The sequence below is a fragment of the Callospermophilus lateralis genome, chromosome 3 (genome assembly GCF_048772815.1).
Source record: "Callospermophilus lateralis isolate mCalLat2 chromosome 3, mCalLat2.hap1, whole genome shotgun sequence".
In the NCBI taxonomy this organism is placed as follows: domain Eukaryota; kingdom Metazoa; phylum Chordata; class Mammalia; order Rodentia; family Sciuridae; genus Callospermophilus; species Callospermophilus lateralis.
In genome coordinates, this window is record NC_135307.1 from 77,346,293 (window position 1) to 77,369,827 (window position 23,535).

Sequence of the window (23,535 nt, forward strand, 5' to 3'; positions counted from 1 at the left end):
ATCATAATCCTTGGTGATTTGGTATCCACATAGACGATCTTTCCAAAATCTGAGCCTCTCAGTTCTTGACCTTTAAAAAATTTTTTTTTAAATGCATGACACATTTTGACATATCATATATACATGAAGTATAACTTCCCATTCTTATGCTTGTATATAATGTGGAGTTACACTGGCCATGTATTCATATATGAACACAGGAAAGTTATGTCTGATTCATCCTACTGTCTTTCCCTTTCCCATCCTCCCTCTCTTCCTCTGATTCTCCCTGACCAATCTGATGAACCTCCATTCCTCCCTACCAGCCAACCTATTGTGAGTCAACATCAGAGAGAACATTCGGCCTTTGGTTCTTGGGGATTGGCTTGTTTCACTTAGCATGAAGAGCACCTAGGTTGATTCCATTGTGGATTCAGCTGCTATGAACATTGATTGGCCATGTCACTATCGTATGCTGATTAAAAATTTTTTTTCATTGTATATGAACATAATACCTTTATTTTATTTATTTATGTGGTGCTGAGAATTGAATCCATTGCTCCACGTAGGTGAGGCAAGCATTCTACACGACCCCAGCCCCTAGTGTGCTGATTTTAAGCCCTTTGGATATATGCTGGGGAGTTGGGTAACTGGGTCAAATGGTGGTTCTGATCCAAATTTTCTAAGGAATCTCCATACTATTTTCAGGAGGGGTTGCACCTGTTTGCAGTCTCACCAGCAATGTATAAATGCACTTTTTTTCCCCATATCCTCACCAACACTTGTTACTATTTATATTCTTAATAATTGCCATTCTGACTGGAGTGATATGAAATCTCATTGTAGTTTTAATTTATATTTCTCTAATTGCTAGTGATGTTGAACACTTTTTCATATATTTGTTGACCGATCTTATTTCTTCTGTGAAGTGTCTGTTCAGTTTCTTTGCCCATTTATTGATTGGACTATTTTGTTTGTTTGTTTGTTTGTTTTGGTTTTAAGGTTTTTGAGTTCCTTATATATTCTGGAGATTAATGCAGTATCTGAGGTGCAAGTGGCAAAGATTTTCTCCCATGCTGTAGGCTCTCTCTTCACATTCTTGATTGTTTTGTTGTTGTTGTTGTTGTGAAGAAGCCTTTTAATTTTCTACAATCCTAATTATTGATTCTTGATTTTACTTCTTGTACTTTAGGAGTCTTGTTGAGGAATTTGGTTTCTAAAGCTGACATAGTGGAGAGTTGGGCCCACTTTTTCTTCTGGTAGGTGCAGGGTCTTTGATCCAATTCCTAGGTTCTTTTTTTTTTTTTTTTTTTTAAAGAGAGAGAGAGAGAGAATTTTATTTTATTTTATTTTTTTTAATTAATTTTTATTGTAGGTTGTTCAAAACATTACATAGTTCTTTATATATCATATTTCACACTTTGATTCAAGTGGGATATGAGCTCCCATTTTTACCCCATATACAGATTGCAGAATCACTTCAGTTGCACAACCATTGATTTACATATTGCCATTCTGGAGTCTGTTGTATTCTGCTGCCTTTCCTATCCTCTACTATCCCCCATCCCCCCTCCCCTCCCCTCTTCTCTCTCTACCCCCTCTACTGTAATTCATTTCTCCCCCTTATATTTTCCCTCCTTTCCCCTCACTTCCTCTTGTATGTAATTTTGTATACCCCTGAGGGTCTCCTTCCATTTACATACAATTTCCCTTCTCTCTCCCTTTCCCTCCCACCTCTCATCCCTGTTTAATGTTAATCTTCTTCTCATGCTCTTCTTCCCTACTCTGTTCTTAGTTACTCTCCTTATATCAAAGAAGACATTTGGCATTTGTTTTTAAGGGATTGGCTAGCTTCACTTAGCATAATCTGCTCTAATGCCATCCATTTCCCTCCAAATTCTATGATTTTGTCATTTCTTAATGCAGAGTAATACTCCATTGTGTATAAATGCCACATTTTTTTTTATCCATTCGTCTATTGAAGGGCATCTAGGTTGGTTCCACAGTCTTGCTATTGTGAATTGTGCTGCTATGAACATGGATGTAGCAGTGTCCCTATAGTGTGCTCTTTTTAGGTCTTTAGGGAATAGACCGAGTAGTGGAATAGCTGGATCAAATGGTGGTTCCATTCCGAGCTTTCCAAGAAATCTCCATACTGCTTTCCAAATTGGCCGCACCAATTTGCAGTCCCACCAGCAATGTACAAGAGTACCCTTTTCCCCACATCCTCGCCAGCACTTGTTGCTGTTTGACTTCCTAATGGCTGCCAATCTTACTGGAGTGAGATGGTATCTTAGGGTGGTTTTGATTTGCATTGAGAGAGAGAATTTTAATATTTATTTTTTAGTTTTCGGCGGACACAACATCTTTGTATGTGGTGCTGAGGATGGAACCCGGGCCGCACGCATGCCAGACGAGTGCGCTACCGCTTGAGCCACATCCCCAGCCCCCAATTCCTAGGTTCTTGATCTACTTTGAACTGAATTTTGTGCAGGGCGAGACATAGGGGTCTGATTTCATTTTGTGGCATATAGATTTCCAATTTGTTGGAGAGGCTATCTTTTCTTCAATGTATGTTTATGGCACCTTTGTCTAGAATGAGATAATTGTGTTTATGTGGGCTTGTCTCTGTCTTCTATTCTGTACCATTGGTCTTCATGTCTGTTTTTGTACCAATACCATGCTGTTTTTGTTACTACAGCTCTGTAGTATATGTAGTATAAGTAGTCTTGTATTGTGATGTGTCCTACTTCACTTTTCCCACTGAGGATTGCTTTGGCTATTCTGGGCCTCTATTTTTCCAAATGAGTTTCTTGACTGCCTTTTCTACTTCTATGAAGAATGCCATCAGAACTTTAATAGAAATAGCATTAATCTGTATAGCACTTTTGGTAGTATAGCCATTTTGACAATATTAATTCTGCCTATCCAAGAACATAGGAGATTTTGTCCACCATCTAGGGTCTCTTTAGTTTATTTCTTTGAGTTCTGTAATTTTTACCATAGAAGTTGTTCACCTCTTAGATTGATTCTTAAATATTATATATTTTTGAGACTCTTGTGAATGGGATAGTTTCCTAATTTCTCTTTCAGTTGATTCATCATTGATGTATAGAAACATAATTGATTTATTCAATTAGCTTTTCAATACATGTTGAATATATGATTGGTCAAGTCTCTTATTTTTCTTTTTTACATTTTCTTGTCTATTTTGCCTTTCATCTCTTCTGTGTGAACATTATTAGTTTCTTATATTATCTTAACTCATTTGATGTCTGCTGATTGTTTTATACTTCACTGGTATTTTAGTTTTTCTTTCTTTTTTCCTCTATAGAGTATGCCTCTTTTATTTGTATCTTCTACAGGGCTAGAGAAAAATGTTCTTAAAAAATGAACTTATCATTTCAATTTAATTCTGCCTATCCAGGAACATAGGAGTTTTTGTCCATCTTCTAGGGTTTCTTCAATTTCTTTCTTTAGAGTTTTGTAGTTTTCATTGAAGAACATCTTCATTCAATCATTTCAATGATTTCAACTCCCTCTTGAGGAAGATGAAGATGTTTTTAATTTCTTTTGTAGTCTTTGTATAGAGCCCCATGTTATGGTTTCAGATTATCATTATTGATGCATTTTTTTCATTAAACATTTGTCTTTCCAAAATCTTTTGCATTTACTTTTTCAACATTTTAAGATGAAAATTTTCAAACATACTGCAGTGTTGAAAGATTTACGTGAAAACCTACAGACCCATCCATCACCTATATCTGCCAGTGTTGTACATACCTATACATCAGTCCAGCTGTTAATCCATTTTATGTACATACCTGCACCTGTATGCATCTATTAATTCAACTTATTTTTATTTGAATTTAAAATTAATAGTTTTGCATTCAACTTTTACACAATACATATAGCAGTTACTTTTACTTTAATAGTTTTCCATGGCATTGTAAACTGCCTTACTTTTTAATATCACAATTTACCTATCCTTAAACTCTTACTCTTTATCTCTTGTTTCATAGGAGTGTCTTTTAGTATGTTTTAAAGGAAGTGTATACACAAGGTATTTTTTCTGATCAGTAGTATTTTCCAGAATGTTATTTTTTGTTATTGCATATTTTTAGCCTTAATATTTTCTTAACTATAATCACTTTCCATTTATCCAGCAAAGTTCCCTCATTTTTATTTTTCTTGCCTTTGAAATGAATTTCAAATTCTAAATGAAATCTTTTAAGAATATATGTATGGGCAGAAGATCCCCTATCTTGCAGTACATTTGTACAGATCAGGTGCTGCGAACTGCTTATTAAATTTTACTTTCTGCAGATTTATGTATTGTAACTTTTTTCTTTTTGTTCTTTTCAAAATCCTTAAAAATGAGAGCTAAAGGAACATACACTAAATGAAATTACAAACATATTATTACGTGCTCTGTGACTTGCCATCTTAAAAGGCAAAATCCTAGAATACCTAGCATCTTAATGTGTATACTTTCAATCTAAATCTTTTTAGATTGTGTTTTACTCTTTCTTCCCCTTTTTATATTTTTGTTTCTACAGTTGACTCTGTCTTCTATGTATTTTAGACCTGGTGCCCCAGAGTTTTATTCATTATTTACACTAGACCTCCTTCCAAAAATAATTTGAATTTTTAGACAATAAAAATAACACAAATAACAGTAAATCATTAAAACAAAGGTAAGAGTTATGCAATAAAACACTAAGGGATAATTATGTGAAAATTCCAGAAAACACTGCTGATTATAATAAAGCCCTGAGCTATCTGTAACAACTAGAAACAAAAAGATGACATTTTTACCATGTTTCCTTTATATAATAAATTATAACATACAAGTTAGGATGCTGATTCATCCACAGAGAAAATTTTTTCCTGTTTGTAAATACTGGGAAGAATTTTTCATATTGTTTTTTAAATAGGGGCTCAACATAAGAAACAATGTACTTGATAATTTCTACTCAAATGATGATAAAGTTCACATGTAGTTATCTTTCAACAAAAATCAAAAGCACAATATTAAATCATATAAAGATGGTTCTGGTGTGCCAGAATGACATACTATGGATTATGGTGCTGGGTTTGGAACCTATGGCCTTGTGTATGCATGGCAAGCACTCTACCAACTGAGCTATATCCCCAGCCCTCATGAAAACACTTTTAATAAAAAATTTTCACCAGTAGAGAGGATTCTGTATGAGGAAATTATATGAAAATATTAGTGTGTTTTCCACTGATATTTACCAAAAATGAAAAGCTGAAACAGATTCCATTATTTCATTGCTTTAAATAAAGATCATCTGTTGTCTAGAATTTAGCTGTTTTCTCTTAGAATGAAAGTATAGGCATTCAGTCCTTTGTTAGTTGCTTATTTTCTTATGAGTCTTTTCAACTTTGCTGTAGCACAGGCTTAAAAATATTTGAATAGGTTACTAGTTTCTCATTAAATTTATGATTATAAATGAGCTCCAGATGCTGCCTATAGGCTGATTAACTGTTCTAGTAAAGTTGATTTCCAAGTTGATTTTCTGCAGACTATGTTACTTAATCTTGTGGAAAGTAATCACACTTTTAAAAGAAAAAGCCCTGTGGTGACCCAATGTTGACAGTCCCTTATATTATATTGTTGACTGGTAAGGTATGGATCTGTGGTTCAGTATGTCTGGTCCTCAAGGTAGTTGTATGGATTACTCCTTCCATCAGCATTTGGCTATTTGAGCTGCTGAGAACCTTTGGTACATGGTGCTGAGCTATCATTTGACTTTTCACATGACAAGAATACTTCATTTACCCATAAGTCCACCTCTGCTCTTTTCTCATTAGTCTACAGTGATTTAATTGAAACTTGTTTTTTGGTTATAAAATAGTCATTATTGGGATTCAGAATATGTTGGTATTTATGAAAATGAACTAAAAATCTACAGAAATAATACTTTTAGTTCTGAATATGTATATCCTAACAAATAAAAAACAGCAATACACAAATTAGTAAAAAATTCAAAACTAACAAAAATACATTATAGAAAATGTTGAAAATAAAAGGACAAAAATCCCTTAGAATTACACAATTCTAACACACAGTTAGAGAATTAGGATTTTTAGTCTCCTTTTTTTTTTTTTAATGCATGTAGATATCTTGTGAAATGTATCATTTCACATTCCTGCTTCCAGGCTATAGCTGTTCCCATGTACCCTGTCTATGAATAAAAAACAACAGATATTTGTTCAGTCACTCTGTATGGTTAGAGTACTGTAAATCTTGAAAATCACATTTAGAGTACATTTATTTAGGAAACCATAGTTGTATTGTATCAGTGTACATTTCTTTAATAATCCAGTGCCATAAAAATGGATGTATTTTAGAAGCATTCAGATTTATTTTAGAGTTACTAAGTTATCTAAGGTGTCTTAAATATTTATCTTTGACATTAAATAATGAAGTACTATCACCTATAAATCTATTTATCTGTTGAACCAGCATACATAATATTAAAGGTTTCAGAGTTTTGCCATATGTATTTATAGCCAAAGAAGATTTTACTGAAGCAGGAAATTACCTAAAAGGATGTGTCATCACTGGAATTTATTCTGAAGAAGATGTTTGGATACTGTAAGTTTATTGCTCTTCTAATTTTAGGGAGGAAGAAGCTATGCAATGGTTTATTGCTTGTCTTTACACTGCTGATCTAGGAAGATAGTTTAGAAACATAAGTAAATTTATAATTTCCCTTCTAGGAAATACCAGGCTATTAAGATTTAAATGTTTATATATATATATATTTGTGTGTGTGTGTGTGTGTGTGTGTTTGTGTGTGTGTGTGTGTATCCATACCATAGCACCCACAGGGGTAATCTTAGATTCATACTTCATACTCATTTTTTCTTTGGGTTTGAATGCAGTTTGGATTCTTTGGAGGTGTCATAGTTTTTGAGAATTTTACTTCTCTAGCATTTGAGGGTTTTGTTTGTTTGTTTGTTTTGCTCCTGAAGTATATTTTAAAAAATCACTTTTTAGTCACCTTAGTTGCTTTGTCTGGAAGATGAGGCTCCTATGATTACCAAAATATTGTAGTTGCTTTTATGGTTTACATATGCAGTATCCCCCAAAGATGTCTGTTAATGCAGGAATATTCAGATAAATGATTGGATTATGAGAGCTGAAACCTAACCAGTCAATACAGCTTGAATGGGTGGTAACTGCAGGCAGGTGTGATATGGCTGAAGGAGATTGGTCATTGGAGGCATGCCCTGGAAGTATTTATCTTCCCTGAGGTCCCTTTCCCCTTCTCTGTGTTTCCTGGCCACCATAAGCCGAGTAGTTCTCCTCTGCTATGCCCTTCCATGATGTCTCACTTGGGCCCAGAGCAATAGAGTTGGCTGACCATAGACTGAACCTCTGAAACCATGAATTAAAGTAAACTTTTCCTCTTCTAAGTTGTTTTACTCTTTCTACAAAGAGTAAAACACAGTCTCACTTCAGGTATTTTGGTCACAGTGACAAAAGGCTAACACAGTTGTTGTAGAAAGAAGGACTAGATTGCAAGTTTGGAGACTGTTTTTAATACAATGACATTCTACGTTAATGGTTCATTTTGGGGTACAAACAAACTAGTTTATAAACCTCAGTCATTTGTCTTTCTTACCTTCTGACTATAATATTCCTAATTGTGATTTCTGAGCTTAAAACTTTCATCTTAAACATTGCTCTTGATGATGCTTTTGTTAGTTCTGTGAAATCAATAATTTTTGTATATACTGAACTAGGAAAATATGAGACCTATTTATCTGATAATGTATATCAATTGCTATTATTTATTGTCAATATGTATTTAATTATAGTCCATAGAATTAGACTGGTGATTTACAGAGTGTTTTGTTTATAATTAGCTGGTCAACTAAGGTTCCTCTGAAGACTGGGCTCACTAACTTCAATAATATTATATTGTGTCTACTTTGTTCTGGCATGAGTTTAGTTTTAATGTGTGTTACTACCTTATTAATAATTTCCCATTAAGCTTTTTACCTATTCACAAAACTTCCTTTTAGGTGTTATTTATTAGGGTCTGCAGCCGGGCTGCGGCAGTTATTAGCGAAAATAGTGGGAGGGTGGGTTTGGGTTCTTGTGTCAGCGGAGAGAACACGCCCTCCATGTGAGTTCCTTATTTTAATTCACTGTCTACTATTTATCACTTTGTGAATTCGTTTTTTTTCCTCCTCTAAAATGGAGTGTTATGGGCTACTTTCTGGGGGGATATTCTGAGGAGTAAATGAAAACCTAACTAAGCTAGTACATTGCCTGGCAAATAGTAGGTTTCTCATAGGTGTCCATCTCCTTAGTAGTGTGGTAAGCATTCCTAAGTGGCCATAAGCCTTTCAGTGCATTCTAAATCCTATGTAGTCATTTTCTTGATGAGTAAGTTGTGTGGGGGGAAAGAAAATCTATCTAGATTATTATCTGTTGCTTTTTATTAATTGAGTTTGTCAAGGATCCTGAACAGATAGTTTCACATAGAAAATGAGTTTGGGAATTGAGTTAATTTTTTTCCTTGGAGGCAGGACTTTTCACTTTCTGCTTCCTGCTGTGACTTTCTGGCCTAATTTTTCATGTTTGTGATGACCTGCTGTATTTTGATTGTGAATTTTAATACTACATTTCTCTATAGGTCAAATAAATATGCTGCAACTCTTCCAGCCCTGCTATTTGCCAGACACAAAGAAGGCAAAATTGAGAGCATTCCACTTGCTAACACCCATGTGCAGGACATAGTTCAAATAATAACAAATGCATCACTAGAAACATTTGTAAGTATATTTTATAATCAGGTTATTTAGGATAAAATCTAGACCAATTAAAGTTAGTGTACAGTAAAACACAATTTTCCAGTTTGGGGTGGCAAAGGATACCATGTTTTGTGGGCTGAAGATTGATTGGGTTGCTCTGTTTTGTTCATTCATTATGCATACAGCTTTTCTAGTCCACTGTCCAAAGCTTACCTGTGTGGCTGAAGTCAGTTGAAGTCAAACTTATTACAAAGTAAATGGATTCTAAAGAGTCAGACTGCCTGGTTCTAAATCCTTGCTTAAATCCTTACTGGCTCTATGGTACCCTCTCTGCTCCTAAGTTTCCATATGTGTAAAATATAGATTATAGGTAGCACCTGCTGAAGAGTGTTATTGTGAGGACCAGTTAAGATGTATATAGTGCTTTATGGACAGTTCTTGGCCCATAGTAAATATTCAACAGATGTTAGTTACTATTTATACAATTTTAAAACAAACTGTCTTATTAAAGTCCTTTTCCAATGCTTTACTTTGTTTAATAGTGGATTCAAGGGCACAATAATGTAACCTGACTACTTGATTTCAGTTGTTTTGCATTTATGTTAAATATAGCTAGAATATTCTATATTTATACTCCTACATTTTTAAAGTGGCACAAAGAACACAATTTAAATCAGATAAAATGTTGAATTACTAATTTTACCATTATGATGTTTGTTTTCATTCAGATAATTGTCTTTAATAAATCTGTCACCAAAATTTTGTTCCCCTCTCTTCTTCCATCAAAGTTACAAGTTATAATTAATTAAATCATTAAGTTAATATTTTCAGGGTGTAGTTTTCTAAATGATTTATAAAAATAGTAACATGCTTGTTTTTAATGACATGCAATTAAGTAAATATTTCCTTAACATATACATAGTATAATAACTTTAGATTCTTTTTTTTCTCAAAAACAAAAAATAATCAAGAAAATTAGAATCAACCATAATTTCTCAAAATTTGGGAACATATTTCTCCAAAGTTTAAAAAATTGCATGTTTTTTTATATTAAGTATATTTCAAAGAATGTAGACATGCATATTGGTTTTAATATCTGTTTTCTGTTGTACTAATGTTCCATGATTCATTTAACCAATTTTCTACTGACACTTAAGTTGTCCTCAAGACATCTTGATCATTTCACCTGACAGATATAGGAAAGAGCAGCATCCATCACTGATCTTTCTTTTCAAAAATTCATATTCCAGTTAGTTAACCTTCTGAAAATGGCCTATCCATGTCACTAATCTGACAAAAAGTTTTCTTGATATTCCCTGGAGTAAGAACTCATCAAGGTATGACCCATCTGGTCTCAGCCATGTTTGCCTCTTGCAGTCTTAAATCGGGGACCTTTCATTTCACTTATCCCTGTATTGTTTGCTTTAATACCTCTGTACCTAGCCTCATGATATTCCCTCCATCTGTGATCCCTGCTTAAGCATGTACCTCACTCTGTCAAGAACTTATTTTTTATATGACACCCAGCTCAAATATCACTTCCTAAAATCACTCACAAGCTCCTCTGCCTTGTTTTTTTAAGCTTGTTTAATTTTGAGCCCATAGGTTTCCTTATTGTCATTCATGAAAAATATTTTCAAGGATCACAGTAGTTTTGATAATTAAGTGTCTCCTCTTAACTAATTAATTAGTTAATTAAACAAACTGGGGACTGAGGTTGTGGCTCAGTGGTAGAGCACTTGCCTAACATGCATGAGGCACTGGGTTTGATCCTCAGCACCACATAAAAATAAAATAAAGATATTGTGTCCACCTAAAAACTAAAAACTACATATTTAAAAAAAATTAAACCAACTCTGGACTTGTAACTAATTTCCCTATTTCTGCTATCATTCAGCCAGGGTTCAGAAATATCCTTAGATATTAGTTCTAAAAACTAGCTAAGGTTACTGTCACATGACGTATAGTGGTAATTACTATGCTTACCATATACAGATGATCATCATCTCCAAATATAAGGCAAATCATCTGTGCATAAGAAAATGCTGGCATTTTCATGTAATGCTGTAAGGGAGCAGAGTACCTCAACAGAGCTGGAAAGACCTATGGGATACTTAGTTTCATTTCCCATTTTGAAGTCTAATGTAGGAGGAGATCTTTTAAGGTGGGTGATGGGAGTTGGAATTGAGAAGGAATAATGATGTAATGTTTTTGTGTTGGTGGACTCAGCAGAGATTTTTAAAAAATTTTTAGTTTTAATGTATCCTTAATAGTTGACTATATTGAATGTGTTTTAATACTTCAATAAATATATGTACCATGTGCAATGATAAAAAAAATGTCTCCTCTTCTTTGAGGGCAGGGAAGTATCTCCTTTCTTTAAAGATTCAGCACCCAGCATAACATCTTGAACTCTGTAGTTCTCAATATATTTTGAGTTGAGCAGTGATGGCTGTATCACCTAATGTTTCTGCTGGCTCAGTAACATCTGTCAATATTTAGGAGGGGGATATAACACCAGTGGAAGAGTAAAAGATGATACTTTACACAAGAAACCAAAAGAGAGGAATTTGGAGAAAAAAAGAAATCTAAGATTTAAGTCTTAAAAAAGGAAGGTCTAAGATTTTGAATATGAAATCAGAATGGAACAGAATAGAACAAAAATGAGAATTGGCAGAGAAAAGCCACTTTGAGAACTAAGTAGGGAAAAGTATATGCCAGAGTTTGATATCTGAGGATGAACTATGTCTGAGATGAATCTCTGTACTCAGAGGTTGTTGGCACAATTAAAAATATAAAATTGTTGTAGATTCTTTTTGTGCTCCAATGGAACGGGAAGCTGATGAATAGGATGCTTGCCTTCTAGTTTCATCTCCCTCCTCCCTCCGAGACTCAAGCAAGTTAGCCTCTGTGTGTATGTTTCCTCATCTGACATCTGGGGCTTGTTTTTCTGATAGGGGATGATTTAATCTAACTCACAGGTATAGCCAGATGATGAAATAATAGATGTGGATCTAAAAATGGAAAATGGTAGAAGACTTCACTTTTTGTAAGTCATGGATATTTTTAATCCTAAATATATTAGCATTGTTATTGATCTTTCTAATTCTTTTAACAAACAACCTGGAAAAAATGTCTTCTACAGATACATTTTGAAAAATAGTTACTACTTTTAAGAGTAAAAATGGTAAAACACTTAGAATTCAAATTCCTTATTAAATTCCTTCTTTGAGTTACTTTAAACTCAAAAGGAATAAATTTGACTTTTGGATTTGTTTTAGCATATTTTATGCCCCCAAATTCACAGTCTTGGAAAATGTAAAATTTTATTAATTTTTTAAGTAATCATAGCCAGGTGCATTAGTACACCCCTGTATTCCCAGATACTTAAAGCTGAGGCAAGAAGAGTGCAAGTTCAAAGCCAACCTAGATAACTTAGCAAGACCCTGTCTCAAAAATTAAAAGAAATTGAGGTGTACTCAATGGTAGAAGACTTATCTAGCATGTGCAAGGCTCTGGATTTGATCTCCAGTAACCCACCCCCCAAAAGCAAAAAATAATAATAGACATTAAAGAAAAAGATTATATCTTTGAAACCCAGCTTATATATATTTTTAAATTCATTATTTACTCTAATTTATTATACATGACAGCAGAATGTATTTCAATTCATTGCACACATATAGAGCATAATTTTTCATGTTTCTGGTCATTCCCAAAGTAGAGGCACACCATTCGTGTCTCATACATGTATTTAGGGTAATGATGTCTATCTCATTCCACTATCTTTCCTACCCACCTATCCGCTCCATTTGCCCTATCTAAAGTTCCTCCATTCCTCTCATAATCCCCCCACCATTCCCATTATGCATAAGCATCCACATATCAGAGAAAACATTCAGCATTTGGTTTTTTGGATATTGGCTTACTTCACTTAACGTAATATTCTCCAACTCTATCTCCTTTACCTGCAAATGCCATGATTCTATTCTTTTTTAATGCTGAGTAATATTCCATTGTGTATATATACCACAGTTTCTCTATCGATTCATCTACTGAGGGCATCTAGGTTGGTTCCATAATTTACCTATTGCGAATTCTGCTGCTATAAACATTGATGTGGCTATGTCACTGTAGTATGTCGTTTTTAAGTACTTTGGGTATAAACCAAGGAGTGGGATAGCTAGGTCAAATGGTGGTTCCATTCCAGGTTTTTCAAGGAATCTCCATACTGCTTTCCATATCAGTAACACCAATTTGCAGTCCCATCAGCAATATATGAGTGTGCCTTTCTTCCCACATCCTTGCCAACACTTATTGTTGTTTGTATTCTTAATAGCTGCCATTCTGACTAGAGTGAGATAAAATTTTTAAGTAGTTTTGATTTGCATTTGTCTAATTGCTAGAGATGTTGAACATTTTTTCATGTATTTGTTAATTGATTGTATATTATCTTCTGAGAATTGTCTGTTCAGTTCCTTGGCCCATTTACTGATTGGGTTGTTTGTTTTTTTAGCATTAAGGTTTTTGAGTTCTTTATATATCGTAGAGATTAGTACTCATTCTAAATAGAGAAAAATTGAAAGCATTCCCTCTAAAAACTGGAACAAGGCAGAGATAGGCCCTCTTTCACCATGTCTATTTAACATAGTTCTTGAAACTCTAGCCAGAGCAATTAGACAGATGAAAGAAATTAAAGGGATTCTGATAGGAAAAGAAGAACTCAAACTATCACTATTTGTCAACAACATGATTCTATACCTAGAGGATCCAAAAACTTCCACCAGAAAACTTCTAGAACTAATAAATGAATTCAGCAAAGTAGCAGGATATAAAATCAACACCCATAAATCAAAGGCATTTCTGTACATCAGTGAGAAATCCTCTGAAAGAGAAACTAGGAAAACCACCCGGTTTACAATAGCCTTAAAAAAATACTTGGGAATCAACAAAAGAGGTGAAAGACCTCTACAATGAAAACTACAGAATGCTAAAGAAAGAAATTAAAGAAGACCTTAGAAGATGGAAAGATCTCCCTTGTTCTTGGATAAGCAGAATTAATATTGTCAAAATGACCGTACCACCAAAAGTGCTATACAGATTTAATATAATCCTAACCAAAATCCCAATGACATTCCTCATAGAAATAGAAAATGCAATCATGAAATTCTCTGGAGAAATAAGAGACCCAAAATAGCCAAAGTATCCTAAGCAAGAAGCGTGAAGCAGGTGACATCACTATACCAGACTTGAAACTGTATACATTCAGAGCAATAGTAACAAAAATGGCATGGTATTGGCACCAAAATAGATTTGTAGATCAATGGTTCAGAATAGAGGACACAGAGACAAACCCACATAAATACAGTAGTCTCATAGTAGACAAAGGCACCAAAAACATATATTGGAGAAAAGATAGCATCTTCATCAAATGGTGCTGGGAAAACTGGAAATCCATATGCAGCAAAATGAAATTAAGCCCCTCTCACTATGCACAAAACTCAACTCAGTTGCCTCAAGGACCTAGGAATTAGACCAGAGACGCACCCTGTGCCTAATAGAAAATAAAGTAGGCCCAAATATTTATCATGTTGGATTAGGCCCCAACTTCCTTAGTAAGGCTCCTATAGTGCAAGAAATAAAATCAAGAATCAATAAATGGGAGCTCCGGTTGTGGCTCAGTGGTAGAGTGCTCACCTAGTATGCACGAGGCCCTGGGTTCGCTCCTCAGCACCACATAAAAATAAATAAATAAAATAAAGGTATTGTGTCCAACTACAATTATATCAAATAAATATAAAAAAAAATCAATAAATAGGATGGATTCAAACTGAAAAGCTTCTTCTTAGCAAAACAATCAGTGAAGTGAATAGAGAGCCTACAGAATGGGAGCAAATGATTACCAGCTTATATTTTTAATAAAAAATTTTATTATATTTTTCCTCTAAGATTTTGGTTTTTTATATGTATATTGACCAATCTAATCCCAGATTTTAGCATATGAAATTATTAAAAGTATTAAATTAACTTATTCTCAAAGTAATTTTATTTTGAATATAACTCATTAAGATGAGTTGAGATTGAATAAACTCTGGAGAGTCATAGTTATTAATGTGGTTCAATCTCTAAGTGAAAGTGTTTGAATTATATTTTATGAACTAAAATTGAGTGATTTGAATATTTTCTGTTTTATGTATTATCATTCCCATGCTTTGGGTTTTTTTTGTTCTTTTAACAGCCAGAAATAACTGTAGAAAATCTTCCCACTTATTTAAGACTTCAGAAACCATTTCTTATTTTGTTCAGTGATGGCAGCATAAATCCTCAGTATAGAAAAGCAATATTGACACTAATGAAACAGAAGCACTTGGATTCTCTTATTCCTTGCTGGTTAAATCTGTAAGTATATTTTCATTTTTTTATATGTAAGAGATAAAGTATAATTATTATATTTTCATAACGAAAAGAAACTCTATAACTTTGCCTTTGGAGTTAATATTAATGGGACCAAATATGTTGTCATGGTACTTTAGTAACTAACTTCCCATACACAAGGTCCAGTTTGATGTGTTTCAAATTGAATTTTATTCTGGTGTGTGTGTGTGTGTGTGTGTGTGTATACTCCTGGAGACTGAACCCAGAAGTGCTCTACCACTGAGCCTCATCCCCAACCCTTTTTAAGTTTTATTTTTAGACAGGGTATTGCTAAATTACTAAAATTAGCCTCAAACTTTTGATTGCCCTACCTTAGCTTCTGTGATTACAGGCATGTACCACCACTCTTGACTACAATCAATTTTTTAACATAATCATTTTTCTGATTTTAAAAGTAATTGTTGTCCATTGGAAAAAAATTGGAAAATACAAAAAAGTAAGCATTTTAATATTTTGTTCTGTTTTCTGTGTTTCTGTATTGTTATAGTCCAGCCATAGTGTTATGGACAAATTTTAGTACACCCATCAGCAGTACTTCCTGGTACATTTGCTGGATGTATGGCTTGTGTTACTTGAAGTGTCTATCATAAGTGTTTATCATATATAACCCTTTAATTGTTGAACTGACATGTGATCAGGTACTTGGCTAAACTTTCAAAGAGCCTATTGACTGTATCAAACCTAAGCTGATAAGCCTTCACAATATGTGTTCTTGTTTTGAAAACTGTCATTGACTGCCTTTTTTCCTTGTAAGAGAAAGAAAGCACCCGTGTTAAAATTAAAAAAAAAAAAAATCTAATTACTAATGCCATAGTTATAGACCTCTTGGATTTTAGAATGTCTTTTTATAGAATAAATTTACTGGCATGATACTAATTAAAGTTTAATGTTCCATAAACTTATTTTCATTTTTTTGTGATAGAACTATTAATTAATATTTTCAATTGTTCCTCTTGTAGGAGGAACACTCCTGTGGGGAGAGGAATCTTGCAGGCATATTTCAGCCCTCTGCCTCCCCTTCCTCTTCTTGTTTTGGTGAATCTGCATTCAGGTGGCCAAGTATTTGCATTTCCTTCCAATCAGTCTATAACTGAACAAAACCTTGTGTTATGGCTTAAAAAGTTAGAAGCAGGACTAGAAAATCATATCAGTAAGTTTTTCTATTTTATTTAATACACTCAATTCTTCATTTTGTTCTGTTGATTTTTAAATTTCAATTGTAGCTAATGAATACTGGTATGTGTTGAATGGTGTTTATAAGTATCCTGAGTATTAACATGCTGATAGCATTGTCCATAGAACAGTCTGATTATGAGACTAAGATGAAAAGCCTCAGTTGGGGACAGTGGACTTACCTACTAAGCAGTCAGCTCACCTACTAAATCTCTCTTTTCTCTTGAATTTTAATTCTTGGAGTCCATGTTGCTCCTATAGATTGCCAATATCTTCAAAAATGATTTTTGTAATTTATCCAACTTAAAAAAAATCCTTACCATGGAAGCACTGACCTACCCAAGCCTAAGTCCTTCTTGCTGCTTTAATGAAGCTTAAAATTGTTGATTTCACGGATACTTCTAGTATAGCTTTTTCATATAAATGCCAGTTTTTTCCTATAACTATGGGCAAAAATTTGTGGTTTTATAGAAAAAGGACACTTTTAAAATAGTACATTATTATCATATAAAACTCTAGTTTTAAGTATTTTAAGAAGGTATATCTTGAACTAACTATCTCTCAGTTTCTCCGTCCACATTGTTGTTCTTGCTTTTGTTAATCAGGTGGGTCTGCCCCTTTCCTTGTGGTGTACATGGCTTTTACACTGTAATAGGCAAATTACTTCATAGAAAGTTACTGTTGGCATAAAAGTCATAGTCAGTATTTATTGAGCATGTGCACTTTTCCTGGCATGAGAACATTTCAGTGATTATCTGATTTAGTCTCCTTATAATCCCAGAGTTCTGGTTCTGGATATTGTCATTATACATTTTTTTCCAGATTGAGAAAATAGAGGTTAGTAACTTGTCAATGGTAATTGAACCAATAATTATCAGTGTAGGGATTCAAACCAAACAGGCTAATTTCATAGCTTCTATTGTTAATCAAATTGCCTAATGAATTGAATGCATAATTGTGCATATTTTATTGAATGTTCAAGTAACCATATAATTAAAATCATCTATGTAGTCATCAATATCTCCATAGATATTCTACCAAATCTATACACATACATATCTGAGAGAAGCAGTTTGGCATAATGAAGTAATATTCTAGTAAATACCATTATTTTATATTTAACTTGAATAATTATAATAATAGCTAACAAAAATGCATTTTATTAATTATTTCATCTAACTATCACAAAAAGCCTGCGGTAGGTATTACCTACAAAAATTTGTCTGTTAAATGGAGAAAAGTTAATTTCTCATATGTTATCAGCTTTAAGTAGTTTTCCTTTTCTAATGACCAATATTTTAAAATAATGTTAAGATTCACTTCCATGAAGCTCATCTGAAAGAAATCATCCAGTAATTGTCTACACATAGTATAGACAACTCCATAGCAATTTAAAATTATTCCTATCTATAATTATTTTTGTAAAATACACTTTTATAAAAGTGTATGGAAAGGATCTTAATCAAAATCTGTAAGAACAGAATATCCTTTAAGATATAAGGCAACACTTATATCAATACAATAATAATATCTAAATATATATGTTCCAAAATGTTTTTCTGGAATGACTCATGAGAAATAGTTATACCATATTTGGAGATTGAGATTGGAGTAAGGAGGGAAGTAGGAGACTTCATTGTAGTTTGAATCTGTGTGTACATAATATTATCTTATTACATATATTGCTATTTTTGAAACCCCAACAAGGATTAATTGGCGTAAGATTATGAACCTTTTTTCCCCATTAACATTTATCTCTATATAGAAAATAATGGCTTGTAAATATAATGTAAAATAAGACAGTAGTAATGATAAATATATCAAATTTCCTAATCACAATGGTATTAGAAACATCAAGCTAAGTAAAACTAATAAAACCTTCATGCCTATAAATATATTTTTTCAAAATGAAACATTTTCTAGTATATTCATGTGATGATTTTATAGTTAGTCATTAACCCTTGGTTGTGTCTTCCTTCCAGCAATTTTATCTGCTCAGGAATGGAAACCCCCTCTTCCAGCTTATGATTTTCTGAGTATGATGGATGCTGCAACAGCTCCACATCCCACTAGGAAAAAGCCTGAGTATGTGAAAGAAACAGATGTGCCAGAGAATGACAAGGAACAGCATGAAGACAAGTCGGCCATCAGAAAAGAGCCCATTGAAACACTGAGAATAAAGCACTGGAATAAAAGTAACTGGTTTAAAGAAACAGAGAAATCCCTTAAGCATGATAAAGAGTTATGATGCTCAAAAGTAAGCTAATTTGATAGGGCTGTCATTTCCAAAGTCTTTTTACCTTCTTTGAGAGACTTGAGAATTTATTTAATTAAGGAATGATACTAAATCACGTCAAATAGACCAGTGCCATCTAGTAGAATTTTAATGCAAGCCACACGTAAAATTTTCTAGTAGCTATATTTTATATATGTATATATTATTTTTTAGTTGTATATGGACACAATATCTTTATTTTGTTTATTTATTTTTATGTGGTGCTGAGGATCAAACCCAGTCCTCACATGTGCAAGGTAAGTGCTCTGCCACTGAGCCACAACTCCCACCCTAGTAGTTATACTTTTTAAAAAGTAAAATTGTTTAAAAAATGTCTTTCACCCAGTAAGAATACCTAAAATAGCTCAATTAATATAAAAATCATTGATAGATTTACTTTTTTTTTCTTTTTTAGCCAAGTTTTCAGAATGCAGTGTGTATTTTACACTTAACTGCTATTTCACTATGGAGTAGCCTGTGTTTCAGGTGCTCATTAGCCGCATGTGGTGGGTGACTATTATATTGAACAGCTCAGTATTAGACAAAAACTAGTATAAGCAATTTAACTTAGTTTTACCCATGGTATATTTTGGGATTAAAATTAAAATGCAATAAAATGCAACACTAGTTTAATCACAGTTTACTCCTCAGTGGAGTGATATATCATGATGTTAAAATCAGTGTTTCTCAACCAGGATACTCTTCCACCCCAGGGGACATTTGGCAATGGCTAGAGACAATTTTGAAGTCATACTTAGGGATGGTACTGGCATGTAGTGGGTAGAGATCAGGTATGCTGTTTAATATCCTACATTTATCCTGCCCCAAATGTCAGTAGTATCAGGGATGAATAACTAACTAACTAACCTATGGCAGAAGGGACTTACACATTTTCTGAATCCTCTCAATTATGTTTAAAAAATGTGGATATTAAAGATAAGTATTAGGTGGTCTTAATTGTTATCTAGATACATCCTTATAAATTCATTTTTATTTTTTCAAAAAGTAATAAGGTAAACTCACAAAAGACTCAATTTTTTTTTTGTGTGTTTGTGTGTGTGGTCTGAAATTTAGCACTATAAGCTACAGATATAAGTTTTCTGGAATTCAACATATTGCTATCTCCTCACAAAAAGAGAGGCTCCCTATCTGAGCCATGTCTGAAATCTACTACCCTTGGACAAATCAGTTGATCTCCCTGGGCCATAGAGCCTTGTCTTTATAATGAGAGGGCAGGATTGGCCAAAAAATTATTTTTTCCTTTCACATCACTTACTGTTGGGCTGATTGTTTGCAGCAGCTGTCTCATTGCTCTCCATTTTGCAAGACATTGGTTGAAAACCTCCAACCTGGTGATCTACAGTATTTAGAGTATCTCATTTTAAAGATTTTCTCCATGTGTGGCATACTCAGAACAACTGAATAATTGGAATTTTACAGTTAAATTTTAATAAATCTATATCTTTCACTGTACTATTTGCCATTTTCAGCAATCCCTTAGTTTACTTCCTATAGCATGCGGTGCCTTACTAGTTTGGTTTTATTCTTATATACTTTTCTAATGTGGGAGATGCCAAGAGTGAACTCTAATATTGTTTTTAGTAATTAAACATCATTCTTCATTTAAAAATGCTAATTATCTACAAGCACATAGAAACATGAAATTGATTTATCATTGTATCATAACCAGTGATTTGGATACCCATTAATATATATGTTTTTTTTTTTTACAGTTTTAAATAAAGTATCGGGATTTCAGACCACCTTTCAAAGCTTTCTTTGACCTCCATATGCCCTTTATTGGGCCACCTACTTTGTGTCAGTTGCATGTCTTTGGTTCCAAGCAATAGAAATTCAACTTTGGCAACTTAAGCAAAATGGGAATGTGAGTAATATACCTAATTAGAAGAAAAATCAAACCAGTCTTTGAAAAGACAGGAATCAAGGCTGGTATGGTAGCTCACCTAGTATCTTCGGAATCAGCTCCATCTGGTATCTTCTGTGACTCAGGAAAGTCAATGAGTCCAGTTCCTCAATTAGAGAAAGACAAGACTCTTGTATCAGCAGCCCTTACAAGACCCCCAATGCAAAAGAGGAAAATCTCACCAAAGAATTCTCAGTTCTGTTCACCAGAAAAAGGGGAATAAGTGTAAAGAGGGGAAAACACCCTCTCAAGATATGACCTTGCTTCTGACCTTTGTATCTTTTGGGGGTCTTTTGCCATACTCTTCACCAATTTTTGAGGTCTCTGGAAACCCTCTCTGTACCTCAAGTGGTTTCAGTTTCCCTTTGTGTTCCCCTAGTCCTCTAATAGAGCTTGGGCCAGTGCTTATGAACATTCTTCATGATATTCATCTCTCAGCGGTCAGATTCTTTCACCCTGTCCTGCCTCACCTGTGCTATAAGGTAAACATTTTTCATCCACTGCCTTTGGCCCTTGTGATGATGTATCACGAGAGCTGTTTTTCAGAATTCTTGGCATTCATCACTCAAACCTATGCTTCTGTTAAAAACTAAATGTGTAAGCTGAACGATATTAATTTACAGAGCAGTGTCTGTATTTATTAATAAGAAGTAATCAAATAGGCACAGCTTGAAACTTGTGTTTCCACCTAAGGTTTAATAAGCTGCAAGAGAATGTTACTGTTATCCCAACAGAGAGAAAAAATTCATAACTTTTCTTAACACATCAGAGAAAATAGTTCAATGAGTGACAAGCCCCTTCAAAGAGCAACAGGATGCATGAACTCTTGTCTTTGGGAGAGAATAGGGTGCTGCCACTGAAGCAAGTAAGAAATTCTAAAATACTTAGGAGAATCTAAGATATTTTTCCCACTTGCATGTAATTTTGACAGAGATTGATGAATCAGAGACAAAGGATTTTAATTATTCTCACCAACAACATTAATCATAATGTCAGCATTTGTGTTGGCTTCCTGACCCCAATTTCACAGTGTGATGAAAAGAGAACCAGTGACACCTGAATACATGGTGGGTTGCATTGCAAGGAAGATGCCCTAAGCTTATGGAGCCTAAATATTTAATAGTGGGTGTTTAGCATGCCTGCCCTTTGCTCTGGAGAGAAATAGCATTATTATGCTGGGCACTAATCACTGTCTCTTAGAGGGAAATGCTGTCTTTATCTTCCCAGTCTATTTAATACAGATATCCCTGAAGTTAGTTCAGAACAAAGGCAGGCAGAGCCTCCACTTGCATATAGTGCAGACCCATGAAAGACCCATGGAGAACTGTCTTCTGAGAGAAATTACTGAAGTATTAAAGAGTTTTCTAAAAAATTGTGTAAAATATGTTAGTTGAGAATGTGTGAGGCACCCTTTCATGAGAGTAGCTCATGTTCACCGAGGACCTACTTTCTATAAACCTTCATGGGGTGCTAATGAGAAATATTGGGGCAGAAGACCAATGGGAATGGACCTTTTGGTGATTCAGGCAAGAAGCAGGAGATTGATCAAATATCTGGGTGACAGGTATGAAATAGTGCCCATTTCCTCTGACCTCTCTCTTATGCAAAGCTGAAGCCACCAGTCACTGGCAAACCTCCTTATCCTAACTGCCCAAGCAATGATTAACAGCTTCTCCCCACCCCTCAAGGAAAGGCAGAAAATCCAAGCAGAGATAGAGATACACTGTCTCTAGAAGTAGTGCAGAAAAATCTGTACAGGGACTCCAAAACCTGTATATATTGTTACAAATTATGATAATACAGTGACAGATCTTGAGAGGGAAGTGATACTGAATAATTATGATTTGAGGACTATATAAATAGCAGTATAAGGTAAGTCTCACTAAGACATGAAGGATGAGATGGATAGACATGAAGAAGAAATAACATTTGAGATACAGAATGTGTCTAGGAGACTCGGAAAAGATTTTGGTTTATTTGAAGAATACCAATGTATCTGGCATCCAGTGGCAAGAGGGAAAGTAAAGAGAAGGCTATAGAACTAGGAAGAGGCAAAATTATGCAGGGTTTTGGAACCTTGGCGGCGAAGCAACTTGAATATTATTTTAAGGGCATCAAGCAGCAGGGAAGTGGAGATTTTCAAGATGGTGGAATAGAGATGTTCACTTTCCTGGATTTCTGTGGTGTAAAACCAAAAAAGCATATAGGCATCTTCTCAGCAAGGTGGGTGAACAAAAAAACAGGGTGGGGAATTTAATACTGGACATTCAAAGCAGATCCGAGAATCAGGAGGTTTGGACCAGCAATTGCTGGGCCCTGGAGGTGCACTTATTTGAGATCTCCAGACCAATTGGTATTCAGTGAAGATGCCTTGGTTAGACCCCACCTCCAGGAGTTCCATCTATGGAATTACCTCCCTCACCCCAGCAACCCCACCCTGAGGATGGAGTAAGCATCACACTCCATACAACCCCACCCAACACTGCTGAGAAGGAAAGCTGAGAATCTTTTGAACCCCACCAAAAACAATTTTTTAACTTTTCATTGAAATCTTTTTTTCCTGTTTTCTTTTCTCTGTGACCTTAATGATTCGTGAACATTTATACATATTCATATTAATCTTTCTCATATCTAGCATTTTTGAAGCCAGTTATTTTTCGTGAATCACTTTTTTGAGGACTATAGGATGTTTGATTACTATATTTCCATTTTGTTTTGTATTCTTTTATTTGTTTTAATTTATTAAAAAATTTTTTTGTAGTTGGGGAGAATGCCTTTGTTTATTTTTATGTGGTATCCAACCCAATGCTTCACACATGCTAGGCAAAGTGCTCTGCCACTAAGTTACAGCCCCAGCCTTTATTTTTTAAATTTTTAAAAATTCTTACTTTACATGGCGGCAGACGCAGAGAGATCAATTCTCTGACCTCTTCAGCTGCGCAGGCAAAGGGAG

At 34.3% G+C, this 23,535-nt stretch overlaps 1 protein-coding gene across 4 annotated transcripts in view; it reads left to right on the forward strand.

Annotated features, from left to right (window-relative positions):
• Nucleotides 1–23,235, forward strand: part of Txndc16 (thioredoxin domain containing 16) — a 95,286-nt gene extending 72,051 nt beyond the window's left edge. For 2 of the 4 annotated variants that reach the window (XM_077109155.1, XM_076850495.2), the window contains exons 17-21: nt 6,520–6,604; nt 8,658–8,796; nt 15,014–15,174; nt 16,170–16,360; nt 18,366–23,235. In XM_077109155.1, the coding sequence (XP_076965270.1) occupies nt 6,520–6,604; nt 8,658–8,796; nt 15,014–15,174; nt 16,170–16,360; nt 18,366–18,631 (842 nt within the window). In that variant the 3' untranslated portion in view covers nt 18,632–23,235. The remainder of the gene's footprint in view (nt 1–6,519; nt 6,605–8,657; nt 8,797–15,013; nt 15,175–16,169; nt 16,361–18,365) is intronic. The other 2 variants (XR_013090761.2, XM_076850494.2) reach the window with 2 other exon arrangements.
• The last annotated feature ends 300 nt before the right edge of the window (nt 23,236–23,535 follow it).